At 49.9% G+C, this 14227-nt stretch overlaps 1 protein-coding gene across 6 annotated transcripts in view; it reads right to left on the minus strand.

Moving 5' to 3' along the window:
• Positions 1–1603: 1603 nt before the first annotated feature.
• Positions 1604–14227, minus strand: part of GBF1 (golgi brefeldin A resistant guanine nucleotide exchange factor 1) — a 107609-nt gene continuing 94985 nt past the window's right edge. For 4 of the 6 annotated variants that reach the window (XM_081822798.1, XM_081822797.1, XM_081822803.1 and 1 more), the window contains 22 exons: positions 13693–13816; positions 13283–13408; positions 12931–13013; positions 12061–12297; positions 11680–11773; positions 11132–11308; positions 10739–10803; positions 10532–10655; positions 10259–10330; positions 10018–10112; positions 9611–9764; positions 6865–7090; positions 6189–6349; positions 5809–6055; positions 5480–5685; positions 4468–4618; positions 4247–4377; positions 3947–4048; positions 3557–3670; positions 3226–3406; positions 2934–3062; positions 1604–2456 (listed from right to left, as the gene is read on the minus strand). In XM_081822798.1, the coding sequence (XP_081678924.1) occupies positions 2176–2456; positions 2934–3062; positions 3226–3406; positions 3557–3670; positions 3947–4048; positions 4247–4377; positions 4468–4618; positions 5480–5685; positions 5809–6055; positions 6189–6349; positions 6865–7090; positions 9611–9764; positions 10018–10112; positions 10259–10330; positions 10532–10655; positions 10739–10803; positions 11132–11308; positions 11680–11773; positions 12061–12297; positions 12931–13013; positions 13283–13408; positions 13693–13816 (3280 nt within the window). In that variant the 3' untranslated portion in view covers positions 1604–2175. The remainder of the gene's footprint in view (positions 2457–2933; positions 3063–3225; positions 3407–3556; positions 3671–3946; positions 4049–4246; positions 4378–4467; positions 4619–5479; positions 5686–5808; positions 6056–6188; positions 6350–6864; positions 7091–9610; positions 9765–10017; positions 10113–10258; positions 10331–10531; positions 10656–10738; positions 10804–11131; positions 11309–11679; positions 11774–12060; positions 12298–12930; positions 13014–13282; positions 13409–13692; positions 13817–14227) is intronic. The other 2 variants (XM_081822800.1, XM_081822799.1) reach the window with 1 other exon arrangement.

Here is a 14227-nt window from a genome sequence, read left to right on the forward strand (position 1 = left end):
GAGACCAACACTTTCCTCTGGGTCACACTGTTACTTTCCTAAAAGTTGTTCTGGCACTTCCACATCACCAAGTCCTTCTGTGTTGAGTAGAATTGGGGCCTGAATATTAGCTTCTTCTGTAGCTTCCTTTGCCTTCTCAGGGAGAACATTTGCCAATAACGTAAGTCATGTATGTGTCAGCTGATCTTTAAGAGAATGAGACTTCCAAGTGTTTTTTTGCAACCCAATGGGGAGAGGGTCGGTTTGCAATCATTCCAGCTTCTTTCCAATATTTGCAGACTGAGGGGCACAGACTTGTCATATTCTTTTGTTCACAGGATGACCTTCAAATTCCTTTGCAGTAGCCAACATTATTTCCCCCACAGGGAAGCTTTGAAAGGCAGCACATGTGGAGCTCAGATGGGAGAATAAAGACATCTCAGCCGAAGCCGAGGGCCCTAGTGTCTACCTGACTGAAGACCCAGGCCTTTCAGCATTCATACGGAAAAGTACAGATCAGGAGTGCAGCCATACTCCTAATTTTCCTAGGGACGGGGTCAGACAAGGCTTCTGGTTAGTGTGGAAACCAGGCATGCTGTGAACTACCTGGGTAGAAGGAAGGGAAGAGGGAAAAACTAGTGTAGGAGGTCACATGTTAGTATTTTTCCACATGAGGCTGTTACCATTTCCAAGGTACCCTTTCCTACACGTGTGGAAGGCACTTCCTGAGGTCTAGACACCCAGCAACATCCAGGTGGTTGTGCTGAGCAAAGGGGAGTCCAAGCTCCTGACTGATCGATCATATAGCCAGCTGGGCCCACATGGAGAGGCTGAGCACCCCTAACTCTCCATGGTGGAAGCCAGCTGGTGTACGACAGGTAGTACTACTCCCTTGCCCCCCCTAGAGAGGGAAGGGACTACCGTGGAGGAGGAAGCCAAGACATGTAGAGGCTTCACCTGGGAAAGCTTCGTGCATTGCATCCTGCATCCCACCCACAGTGCCTCAGCCTGCAGGAGCCACGCTGCCTGCCCCGCGCACACTCCCACTTGTCTTACCCTGACACAAAGGGGAAGAATGGGAAAGGTTCCCTAATCATGCTTCAGAAAGTGAGATGGATAGGGACTGTAGGGCAGGACAAAATTTCCCTCCTCAGTCTGGGGCCAAAACAAATGCCCTGTGCCCAGAAACCCAAAATCATAGCTGTGGGCAAGACAGCTCCTAAAGCCCCACAGTCTCCCCTTTGGGCTCCTGGACCATGGGGTACATCTGAGGGAAGACTTCTGAATAACTACAGCTCAACTCTGGTTCACCTTCCCTTTGACTTTGACCCCAGTTTAGACCGTGTCAGGTATCAACCTTGGAGCAGTGAGGGAAGAGGACGATACCAACCTCCTGGCATACCCCCCGTGACAAGAGGGCACCGCTCTGGCGATGGTGGTGGTGTAGGGCAGCAGCTCTGGTGAAGGAATCCTGACTGGCGTCTGGCTGGCTGCTGGCCTGGGGCGAAATGGGCCAGACTGTTGGTAGGTTCAGCCTCACTTCTGTTCACGCAAGGCCCAAGCCCTAGGTATCCCAATAACACAGTGCCCATAAGCTCAAGAAGGACACCAGCAGGTAAGGCAGTGACATTGGTACTAAGACATTTATTACATCATAAAAAGTCCATTGTTGTCTTGTTTTTCCATATGTACATGTCCCTCTGTCCAGCCCCACCTGCCAACCCTCCATGGTGCCAATCAACTTTCCAAACTGACTAATTAATAAGAGGAAGAATTGGAGGAGGTGGCCCAGCGCTGATGGGAGTGAAGATGGGAGAGGGACACAAAGTGCAGAGTGGCTGGCTTGGCTCTCAATGCCTGACCACGGGCAGGAGGGGCAGGAGGGGCAGGAGGGGCACGAGGACAGGTACTACAGGGTTGGCACAGAGATGCCTCCCCAGGGCTGCCAGGTTGCACATGATACCTGAATGTGTTCTCAGGTTAGACCCCCAGGAATGGAGAGCTGAGGAAGAAGGTCCCCCATCCCGATTGTGGGTCCTAGGAGGGGCTATAAAACTTCTTTTTCAGGTCCCTATCCAAGTAGCAGTAACAGCAGCTCAGGCTGGGCTTGAAAAGTTTGTGCCCTGGGGACAGCTGGAAGGGTGGCTGGGGACAGCCTGGTAGGAAGTACTGGTCCTAATCTCTGAGGGGCCTGCCTTAGTTGACCTCGGAGGTGGGCATGGGGTCTGTGGAGCGGGGAGTGGCCAGGAGGGGCACTGGTGAGGTGGCCTCAATGAGAGCAGGGTTGAGGATGATGGGCAGAGTCATGGGTGGTACGCCCACCTGCAGTGGGGAGGCCAAGGGCTGTAGGATTAGTGGGGGCTGAGCCAGGGAAGGAGGCCCATCTGGAGTAGGGCTCAGTCTGCTGGGGCTAGACGCCACTGGTGATCCAGGGGAGCCGCTGTTGGCAGGTCGAGGGCTCTCAGGCTTCTCAAAGTCTGTAGGGAGAGCAAGGGGCTGGTCAGACTCCTTTACATTCCCCAGCTGGTTTACCTAATCTCTGCTTCTCCCCATTCCTGTGAACAAAATGACCCCTATCAGGCTAAGTAGTTGGGAATCTCCCCTTGAAACTCATTCAAATATCCAGCTATCTTATATCTACCTTCTAACTCCTTTGCTTCTTACCTCCAGTCAGGTAAGTTCTGATCTGATCTTTACTAGAATCCCCAAAGGGCAACCTCTGCATATTTATTCCAAGTTCCTGATCCAGCCTTCTCCTTCCAAGCCTGAAAATCTCAAGCAGGTAGCGCATCATAGCTTATTTGGCCCTGCCATTTCCCACAGGAAGAACTCTGGTTCCCTCCTTCCCCTGGCTCACAGCCCATACTCAGCAGTAATCCCAAACTACCCTGGGCCTCCTCTTAGGCTTCCTACTTCCTGCTCAACACCCAGGAGGCTAGCTCAAAAGGACTCACCACAGGCCCCCAGCTCAGAAGGCATCTCTGGGGGAGGTGGATGGCCAGGTGTCCTTGTGTCCCCAGCAGCAGGAGTCATGTGGGCTGAGGCCAGAGATTTTTGGGCATGTGGCTCCATGGGCATGGGGTCTGGGGAGGGCAGAAAAACCAGGTGGCAGCTCTTAGTGTTTTCTTTCAACCACAGCCCTGGCTACCCACCAGTCTTCCCACTGATACGAGTACAGAGAACTAAGTATTAGCTCCAGACTCTCTGATGAGGATTCTTTTGACAAAGCTGAACTAAGCCCCCTACCCTGGATGACAGTCTGCTTGAAGAGCTCATCTCGTAGGTGGGGCAGAAAACAGTCAATGCGCTCCCAGGTGATCTCCCAGAGGGCTGAGGGGCTGCCTCCTCGGGCATCTGCATTGTGGAAAATCTCTGCTGTGTCCATCACCAGAAGCATGTTCTTCAGAGACTCAGGGATGGCCTCTGACTGTTGGTGGCAGTGGGACCATGTAAATAGGAAAGAGGGCATGGCGGGGACATGGTAAGGAGGAGGCAGCCACCAAGGGCAAAACAGCATGTCTTCCCAGCAGGTGTGCGAGGAAGCAGGCAGTGGGAGTTGGGCTGAGGTAGAACATACCAGTAAGTCACTGGAGCCTGCGTGCATATACTTGTCCATGAAGTCCAGAATGGTCAGCCAGAGGGCCGCAAAGGTAGAGAGTGACAGCAGTGGAGACAGGTGCTGCAGGAAGACCTAAGGCCCGCCAGCCCATTTTAGTGAAGGGTGGGAGCTATCTGCATCCCTCTCCAAGGCTGGGAGGCAAGCCTGTCCTATCTTGCATGGGAATCCTAAATCAGAGATTCCTCTGAATTCCAGAATCCTCCCAGGTCCCTGGGTCCTGATGAGTCTCCATAGCTGGGGGTCCCAAGCACCCACATTGCATCTCCAGGTCCTAGGAGAAGCCCTGGCTTTGTCCTTGCAGAAAGGCAGGTGTGGGGAGAGTGGGTAGATGAGGGTGGTGAGCAGTACCTTAGACAGCAGTGTGGAAGCCCTCATTCGAGTCTCCTCCATCCCACCCACATCTGCAGGGCTGATATTCTCCAAGAGCTTGGTCAGTAGAGGAAACAGCACCTGGTGGGTAAAGAGCCAATTGGTCCCTAACAGGCCAGTTGGCAGCCTTACTCCAAGGCAGCCAGGGGCTGGGATGGATAAGCACAGAGCAGAAGGAAAGGTAGGATGCAAACTGAGGACTGACATTACGGGCTCTTCAGGCTGCCCAGTTCTCCCTGTCTTAAGGATTTGAACTTTAAGACCAGAGGGAAGTCCCACCTTGTTAAAACAGGACTCCCACTCCAGGGCATCTAGCTTCTGCAGATCATGTACCAGCAGTGCTCGCTGTAGATAGGTCAGTGCCTGCATCCGGACCTGGCGCCGGGCGTCGCAGCACAGGCAGGCGATGCCTGAGAGCGAGAGCAGGCTCAGGATCCTTCAGGCATCCCAAGTGCCAGCTCCACCTCCGCCCCTGCCCTGCCTGCTCCCCTGAGGTTTACCCTGCAGTAACGGGCACCAGCAGTGGGCCCAGAGGCTGCGGGAATCAGCTTCGATCTTCTGGCCACCTGTCTCTAGATGGCGCTGCTCCTCCGCCCAAGAGCTGTAGATCGAGGCCGCTCGAGTGTGCAGGGTGTGCATCAGGTCTAACAACTGGAGTCACAGGAGGGGCAGGAAATGAGCTGGGGTAAGGTCTGGTTGATGCCCCCCAACACTGTCCCTGACTGAGTCCTCAAAGGAGCCCCTAGTACATCACACCATACTCTACCCCTCACCCCTCTTTCTCCTCGACTTCATGAGCTGGTTGTCCCCTGCCAGCCAGTGTTTCCCAAAGTTGGGTGTTAATCCTAGTGGAGGAAATATAAGGAGGTGTGTGGAATGAGTGTATAATAACAATGAATTACATAGTGAAAAAGGTATTTTCAATTCTCTTTCATACCTTCTGATGACAGATAAAGCTTCATCTTGTTAATTTCATTTTAAAAACAGAAAGCAAACCTCAGGCTCAGAGGCTTTGGTGGGCAACAGTGTCTGGTCAACTTTAATAATTTTTTGTTTTCATAATTTTTCTAAGGTTATTCTATTTAAGGCAATTAGTTCTCCATTTTTTTAGTGATAAAAAGTCTGCTCATAAAATAAACTTTATACGCCTTGAATAGACAAAGAATTCTGGAAGGATAGACAAGAAACTAGTGGCAGTGTCTACCTCTGGGGAGGGGAACTTAGCAGCTGGGGGCAGGAACGGAATAGGACTTACTTTTATCTGTTTACCTTTTCGTACTTCTGAACTTTGTACTACGTGTATATATTACTTATTCAAAACATAAATCTTAAATATTAAGCAAACAAAGATTTACAGTGGTCTTGGATAGGGAAACACTGTGGAAGTGGTGGCCGAGGCCCTGGGTTGGAAAACATAGGCCCTTCCTCTCAGTCCTGGCTGTCCCTGGCCCTGCCCACGCTCCCAATGTCAGGGGCAGGGAGAGGAGAGGAAGTAAAGGATGCCATACTTACGTCCTGACTGACCTGTAAAGACACCGTATGGTAGCTGGCAGGCACACCTTCATCCTCATCATCGTCACTATGCCCACCCCGAGTGGCATGTTGGCTGGAGGTTCGAGGCCGCCGAAGCACTGAGCCTTCCTTGGATTTCTTCTTGAAGCGGTTTCCTTTGCTATCATATTTGTGACTCTTGCCACGTTTTTCCTGGGACTTGCACCCTGAGCAGAGTCAGACCCAGGTTACATTTCTACATCATGGACACAGATGGCCTACCTTTTCCTCCCTTTCCCCCGTATATTCACATGGCTACTCCCCAGCTGCCCCTTCATTGGATAACCCACCGCCATTCAGACTGGCCTCCACAAAGATGCGGAGAGTCTTGACGCAGAGCTCAAAGTTGTCAGGTGTAATGTGGGCAGCATCACGCACGATGAAGGACAGAGATTCTACACATTTAAGCAGGGACTTAGTATCGTGTGGCCCGAGGTCCAGCCCCACTGTTAGGCTGTACTGATTGACCAGGGGTGAAGGGCCTAGCCGGCTGGGCCCAGGACCTGGCTTGGAGTTATCGATGTCATCCTTCCCCACCTGTAAAGTACACAGAGTTGCTGGGAACCCAGGCTTGAGCCTGATCTTCCCTTAGATACCCTCTTGGAGGACCAGGAATCTTTCCCACAGGCCAAGGAGGGAAGACTCACCCACTGCCCGTATGCTCACTCACCACTAACCAGCCGCTGTTGACCACATCAGCGTCTGTGGCTGATCGGTGGATCTTGCCAGGCCTGCAATGGTCAGCGTAGACCTCTGAATCAGAAGTGTATCCTCGGTCCAGGCTCACATCATTCTGATGGTAGGATGGGAGTTCGCTGTCTGATTGGGCCCCTGAGTCAGCAGGGAGAAGAGAAGAGTCAGGGTGGAAATGGGGACACTGAGATTAAGGATGATTTCAGTTCTAAGAAACAGGTGCTGAAGCCTGGGCTCTCCTCTCTCTTGGTCCAGCTTAGTTTCAGCCCTGTCACCAGGGGCTGAAGGATGGTCTGGATAGATTCTCTCTTGACCAAATGGGGCAGTAGGCTAATTTGGGCTCCTGATGGCATCTAGTAGCAGCTGTCAGGGGATGGGGGTGGTGGGGAGGACATAGTTTCTGAGAAAATAGTCCTCAGGACAGTAGGAAGCCTAGTGTCATAGACATCTATGTTGCCTACTAGCCTTCATACTGTTTAACCCATGAGTGCTGGGGAAAGGCCAGCGGGTACAGGAAGCTCTGGAAGCAGATGGCAGAAATCAGGGGTGTTTAATCTGCTAAATACAATAACCTGTATTTTGTTTTCCTGTCTCAACCCCTGGGGCCATAACTGTTTATCTGCCAGTGAGGGTCTCCCTGGGAAAGGGCTTACCAGCATCAGGTCCATCAGCCCTGGCTGTGGACTGCAGGGCAGCTGGAGGCTTTACACCTGAGCCAATGCATTCCAGCAGTGTGAAGAGGGTGGCCCAGTCATCACCTGAGTGGATGTTGGCTGCGTTGGTCTTAAGGAGTTCATGGAGCCCATAGGCTACCTGGTGACTGACTCGGGACAGCACGCTGGGCTTCATTAGCAGCAAAATGCGCAGGGAGAGCAGCACCTGGGTGGGTGGGTGGGGAGCAGGAAGTGGGCACACAGCTTCTTGTCTGGACTCCTTCCCCACCAGTTTCCTTAGGCCAGTGAGGATGGTTTGGCTAGGACCCTCCTAAGAGTACTGCTGCTGGTCTTTTCTTCAATTTTTTGTTTTTGTTTTTTTAAAGATTTTATTTATTTATTTTTTTGAGAGAGAGAGAGAGCCCATGAGTCAGGGGAGAGACAGAGGGAGAAGCTGGCTACCTGCTGAGCAGGGAGCCCGATTCGGGACTCAATCCCAGAATCCTAGGATCATGATCTGAGTCGAAGGCAGATGTTTAACCGACTAGCCATCCAGGTGTCCCTTCTTTAGTTTTCTTTTAATTTTTTTTTAAAGATTTTTAATTTATTTATTTGACAGAGAGACAGCAAGAGAGGGAATACAAGCAGGGGGAGTGGGAGAGGGAGAAGCAGGCTCCCCACCGAGCAGGGAGCCTAATGCGGGGCTCAAACCCAGGGTCCTGGGATTATGACCTGAACCGAAGGCAGATGATTAACGACTGAGCCACCCAGGCGCCCTCAGTTTTTTTTTTAATTAAAATTTTTATTGAGCTGTAGATTCATATGCAGTTGTAAAAAATTATACAGCGGGATGCCTGGGTGGCTTAGTCAGTTAAATGTCCAACTCTTGATTTCAGCTCAGGTCATGATCTCATGGTTGTGGGATCGAGCCCCGCACTGAGCTCTGCACTTGGCGGGGAGTCTGCTTGAGATTCTGTCTTCTCCCTCTGCCCCTTTCCCCACTCATGTGCACATGCTCTCTCTCAAAATAAATAAATAAATCTTAAAAAAAAAAAAAAAGAAATAATACAAAGAGATCCTTTGTATGCTTTGCCCCCCCCCCTTTTTTTTTTAAGGTTTTATTTATTTGACAGAGAGAGACACAGCAAGAGAGGGACTACAAGCAGGGGGAGTGAGAGAGGGAGAAGCAGGCCTCCCGCCAAGCAGGGAGCCCGATGTGGGGCTCGATCCCAGGACCCTGAGTTCATGACCTGAGCTGAAGGCAGATGCTTAACGACTGAGCCACCCAGGTGCCCCTGCCCCCTTTACCCCAATGGTAACATTATGTAAAACTATAGTAAATGATAAGTGATACTGACATTGATACAATCTACTGATCTTATTCAGGTTTCCCAGTTTTACTTTACTCATATGTGTATGCACGTGTGTATTAAGTTCTACATAATTTAATCACCTAATTTTAGGTTTGTGTATCCTTCACTAGTCAATATGTTGAATAGTTCCACCACCACAGGTTGACCTTTTAAAAACAATTCCATTTATATAATGTTTTTGAAATGACAGAATTTTAAAAGTTACGGACAGATTGCCAGGGGTTAAGGTTGGGGGCAAAAAGAGGCACGCCCCTAGAGTATAAGTTCTTAAAATTGATGAAGTCCAATTTACCAATTTTTCCTTTTATGGATTGTGCTTTTGGTGTCAAGCCTAAGAATTCTCTTCCTAGCTCCTGAAGATAATCTCCTAGGTTTCTTCCTAAAGTTTTCATAGTTCTACATTTTACATTTAAATCTATGATTTATTTTGAGGGGTGACTAGGTGGCTCCGTCGGTTAAGCGTCCAACTCTTGATTTTGGCTCAGGTCATGATCTCAGGGTCGTGAGATCCAGCCCTGTGTCAGGCTCCCTGCTCAGCAGGAAGTCTGCTTGAGAGTCTCTCTATCTCCCTCTGCTCCTCCCCCTACATGCTCACTCACTTTCTCTCTCTCAAAATAAATAAAAAAATTTTTTTTTTAATTTGTCAAAGAAAGAGAACACACAAGCAGGGGGAGAGGCAGGCAGAGGGAGAGGGAGAAGCAGACCCCCCGCCGAGCAAGAAGCCCGATGCGGGACTCGCTCCCAGGACCCTGGGATCATGACCTGAGCCAAAGGCAGATGCTTAACGACTGAGCCACCCAGGCGCCCCCCCCTTTTTTTAAATTTACATTCAAGTTGTTAACATATAGTGTAGTATTTGAGTAGAATTTAGTGATTCATCACTTACATATAATACCCAGTGCTCATTACAAGTGCCCTCTATAGTGCCCATCACCCATTTAACCCATCCCCCTACCCACCTCCCCTGTGTGATTTTTTTGTGTTAATCTTATATCCTGTGACCTTGCTGAACTCACTTATTAGTTCTATGCTGGCTGTCTTTTATACCTGAGCCAAGAGATCTCAGGAGGGTCCTAAGCACGAGAACCAGGAAACCAGGTATAGGGCTGAGACTACCACAAGGCAGTAGCCATCCAACCCTACAGAGCAGATTCATAGGAGCCTGCAGAGGTGCTAAGTACCAGCTTCATACTTGAGACCCTTCTAGACTTATCCCTAATGCCACCTGTTAGATTCCTCTAGCCCTGTGGTAGATAACCAGACTCATGCTATGGGGCACTAAATGTACTCTCTGTCTCAGGTCATACCCATAACTGACACTGTGGCTTTAGTCCCCTGCATACTTCCTGCCCTCCAGGCTGTACTCTGCTTACCTGGCCACTGATCTCTTCTCTTCGGAGTAGTCGAATGGCCAAGCGCAGCAGCCCCACCACTGCCCGCTCTACAAGGAAGCAGAAATCCTGTGCCTGGACACACAGGTGATATAGATGGTCTCGGACAGTCTGCCACACACAACCCACACGGTCCCTGAGGAACATAAGGGTGAGGACAGTCTCAGTTGGAGAGGCCACTGGGCAATAAGTCTTTTTGATCCAGGTTAGGCCTTTCAGAGCTCATTGGTATTATACCCTAAGCAGGCTAAGGTATAATAAACAAGCTTCTCCACTGCCTACAGCTACATGTGCTTCTTGCCCCTAAAGCCCACTCAGCAAGATGGCTCCCATCTTCCATCCCTTCGGCACAAGCCCAGTATGAGGCCTGCCTAAAGACTGACTTCTACCTGTTCTCCAGCACAATCCTCAGCAGCACCTCTAGGCAGAAAGCAGCATCCTCCTCATCGTATGTCTCTTCATCTGGTGTCACTGAGACCAGAGCCTAAAGCACAACAATAGCAGGAGAGCATGGAGAAGTCAGCCACTGGCCCTGCCCTGACAGAAATTAAGGCAGTCACCATTGTCTCCATCTCCCCTCCCAGACACAGCCAGCCCTTTCATCCCTCCTCTTCCCTCTTCACTCTGTACCTTCATGAGCTCCTGCAGTGACTCCAGCTGAAGGAACTTGCTTTCTGTGATCATCTTTTCTGGATCACATTGCTAGAGGGGATGCAAGAGGGAGGAGGGTCAGTGACAAGGGCTGGAGGGAAGAGAATGTTCCCAAGAGCTAGAGAGAGAGGACAAAAGGCATCAGCTCTGGTCATAAGCCCTGGATGATTCTACTCTTCAGTTTCTAGGGCAACATCTATCCAGTAGGGAGGGATCTAGGCTTGTTTACCAAGGGTAGGCAGAGGCAGTTACCTTGATACAGTCCAAGGCCGCTCTTTTGGCCTCTTGGTTCTCAGTGGATGGGCCCCGCACACTAGACTGCTCAGTACCACTTAGTGTCAGCCAGCTCACAAAGCTTAGTACTGTCGACTCTCCTCTATAGAAAGAGTTCAAACCTTGGTGAGCTCCATAGTTCCGACCCTCCTTCTCCAAGGCCTTTAGCCTCTGATCTGCCCTTACCGATTTGATGGTGTCTCCTCCCTCTGTAGAGAGATCTTGCCATTGGGATCCACAAAATCTTCTACCTGGAAAATCAGGTCAAGACTAATTTCCTTCCACATGCCCTTTGCATTTTCTGCTTCTCCACGCAAAATTCTCTGGCTTTCTTCTTGTAGCTCAGTGCCCCACACTCCTGACTGGGCCCCCTACAGCTGGTGACTGGCAATGGCTTATATCAGCCTTCTTTTACAGCTATCCCCTCACCCAAGATCTGTGGTCTTACATTTAAGGTGTTCCTGGTAAGCTTCAGCAGTCACTGGGCCCAGTGCTACTCTCAACCAGTTCCATACACAGATAGCACATAGTTTATGAGCTTTTGCCTTTTATTGTCCACTAGTTTCCTATAAGAATTACCTCCACCATAGCTTTGGGCAGCAGCTGGGCTCGGAAGAGCTGTAGCATGGCCTCCATGATATTCTTCCAGCCCTCCCGCAGGATGTCACCATGACGATGGGCCAAATGGAATACTGTCTTGGCTGCAATGTGGGCTTTGGGGTTGCTTCCAAACACACTGGGAAGGTTCTCAATAGACTGAAAAGGAAGATGAGAAAAGGCTTAGGGTCTGGCAAATGTCTGGAAAGGACATCTCTTAGGCCTTTACCTATAGTTCCCCAAGGGTCCTTCTGCTTGTTATGGTTCAATCCCCCCTAATACTGGTAGGAAGGGCTAACCTGGTTAAGGCCTTCCCCACTGATGCATCTCCTCTCCCATCCCAATTGCATGAGGTGACACTATTCTCATCCTAGGGGGTGTGAAATAGAAATGGCCTAAGTGCTACTGTAGTCTAGGGGGAGTGAAAGAATATGCCGAGGGAAAACAGCTCCACAGATAAGGATAGATTTATGGCTAAAAGAGAGGTCCTCCTTTGGAACCCTAAGTACACAGTTCTTACCCCTGCTCACCTCACTGCTAAGAGCTGTGAATTTGCACAGAGATATGATGAGATTGTCAAACACATCGCTGAGGCCATAGTGGGCGGAGATCATGGCGCACTTCCTGTAATTTCACATTCCAGAAACAGAGTGAGTCACTGGAAGGCCAAGCAGCCCTTCCAAGTCCCTGAGGAGGCTTACTTGGGATTCTTCCCCAATCAGTCCCAGGAAGAAACCTTTTACTCTTCAATCTGTTTAAGACTGAGCTTTCCCATGCTTCAGCCTCCTTTCAAAAACTCAGAGAAAACCCATTCTAATAAAAATATGAGTAGGAATCAGAAAGGCATGGAGGCAACCATGTTTGCCCAGAGAGGTGAGAGGAGGTCAAGACCAAGGCCACAGCTGGGCTACCTGAAGCCTGAGATGGCTTTCTGGATGATTGTCTCCTCAAGGCTTTTGTCAAAGACATAAGAAAGGGCAGCAATAGTGGGGCCCCATGTCATGGTGAAGAGGTCAAGATCATAGCTGCCAGCAGGCACACGAAGGAATATGCCCTCTGGGGTGGCACCTCGATGAAGCAGCACATTCCACACATAGTTCTCCCGAACCAAGCCTGTCTGCTCTTCAGGCATCACAATTTCCTCATTCCTGTCAGGAGGTAAAGGAAAGAGTAGATGCACTGCTCCTAACTGGTATCAAACTAGGACAACAGGTTTTGCCCATACTGGTACAGTCCATCAATGAGAGGTCACCAAAAGTGCAGCTCAGTGGTCTGCTTCCTACCCACTAGTGGGACCAGGGAGAAAAAAAGGAAGCACCTAGTAATGCCCCATAATCTCAAAGCCCTATCTCTAACTGGGGCCTTTAGTTCTATAGTGAGATCTCCATTCTTTCTGGGTATGAGGATGAACATTTCTCTCTACCCTTTCTGATTTACAATAAAAAACTAAGTGCCCCATCTCTGATCTCTGACCCAAACCTCACCCTCCAGTGCCCATCTTGGGTTCTCTACCAGCTTCAGAATGCATCTTGTGAGCTGAACAGGAAAACCCAGATGCTCTGGGTTCAGAAAATGGGCCCATGATATTCTACTTAGCAGGGGCAGTTTAGATCCTGGCTCAGAGTACTAGAGCTCCAGTACTATTCAGGTTTCTTTAAGAAATAAATGGGAAGAGGGGCTGCCCAGCTGAGTCTCAAGGCTAAATCCAGGGCATATGAATCACTGAAGTCTGATGGAACTCTAAAATCTGAGATGCCCAACTATTCTCCACAAATACTCACTTGATGGCATGGTACATGTCCTCCAGGATGTCTTGCTCAAAGTCCTTGCCTCCATTCACACCTTTTAGGTTTTTGCGAAACTCCTAGAGACAGGCCAATAAGCTTTTCCCCCATATGTCAATGCTGAAGCCCCACCTAAAGAACTCCTGGGTCTACGGTAAATAGGACTAAGGAAACAGTAAGTGAAAGAGCCCACATCCCTAACCCAGTTATTTTCCTGGATTGGCCAGCCCTTCCTGATTCCCTTGGACAAACTCTGTCCATTGTGCCCACTGGAAGATCTCATGTCCTTCCTGCTATACCTCCAAAACTGTGCTGGACCCTCTCTGCCTTGGCTGGGATCCAAGCTTACCTCTAGAGTCATGGGTGCATTCTGTTTGCGAACGTTGTGGTTGTGCTGGTCAGTATTAAGCATGATGACAGCATAGGCCAGGGCAAAGCAGGCATCGCTATTGGCAAATGGGGAGCCATTACAATTCTGAAAAAGCAAAGACCCCACCTGTATCAATGCCCTTCTCTGGCCAATCAAACCTTCACTACCAACCCACTGGCCAATGCTGGGTACCTAGGGGGGTTACCAGCCAGAAAGCCTCCAACCTCTTGCCAACTCCTTAACAGAAGCTGATATCTCTATGGAAAGTTTACTGATGTTGCTCTCAGCCTTCTTAGGAGACAGCAGCTGGGTCCTTCAGTTGGAGCCATAAAAACCCTCCAGTCAAATGAACCTGGGATGCCGGGCTCAGGCCCTCCCACTCAACTCACTCTCCAATGCTCAGTGAATGCCTCCAGCAATCTCTGGATGACTGGTGCTTCCCCAGGTAAGCGAAAGGCTTCCAGGTAGAGGCGAAGAGCTTCATCCAGCCGTAGGCCCTGAAAGCTGAAGGTGCTAGAGGGAAAGGAAGAAGGAAAAAGAGGCTAAAGATATATAAGCTGCAAATGTTGGGCTCCCTATTAGCTCTAGTCCCTCTAACCTTTTCATATTGGAACAGAGGAGGCTGAAGGCTCTAGCAAAGGGGAACAATCTTGTGGTCATCTCTACACAGACTAGAATCTGGTAACTCCTAATTTTAGTACTTTCCACATCAGTGCATTCTTGCCTGGAAACCTCATCCACTAGAACTACCTCGTGCTCAGGAACCCTGGTCTACCCCTTTGCAATGCTCTCTATGCAGAATGGAATGGCTCCCAAAGCTATCTTGCTGGAGACTCTTTCAGGTCCAAGAGACATAAGTCATGGGAAGAGGAAGAGTGTGTGACCTAGGTCACCAGCAGGAACTGACTGAGACTATTTTGAGGG

The sequence above is a fragment of the Leptonychotes weddellii genome, chromosome 6 (assembly GCF_054177405.1).
Source record: "Leptonychotes weddellii isolate Sample4059 chromosome 6, ASM5417740v2, whole genome shotgun sequence".
Classification (NCBI taxonomy): domain Eukaryota; kingdom Metazoa; phylum Chordata; class Mammalia; order Carnivora; family Phocidae; genus Leptonychotes; species Leptonychotes weddellii.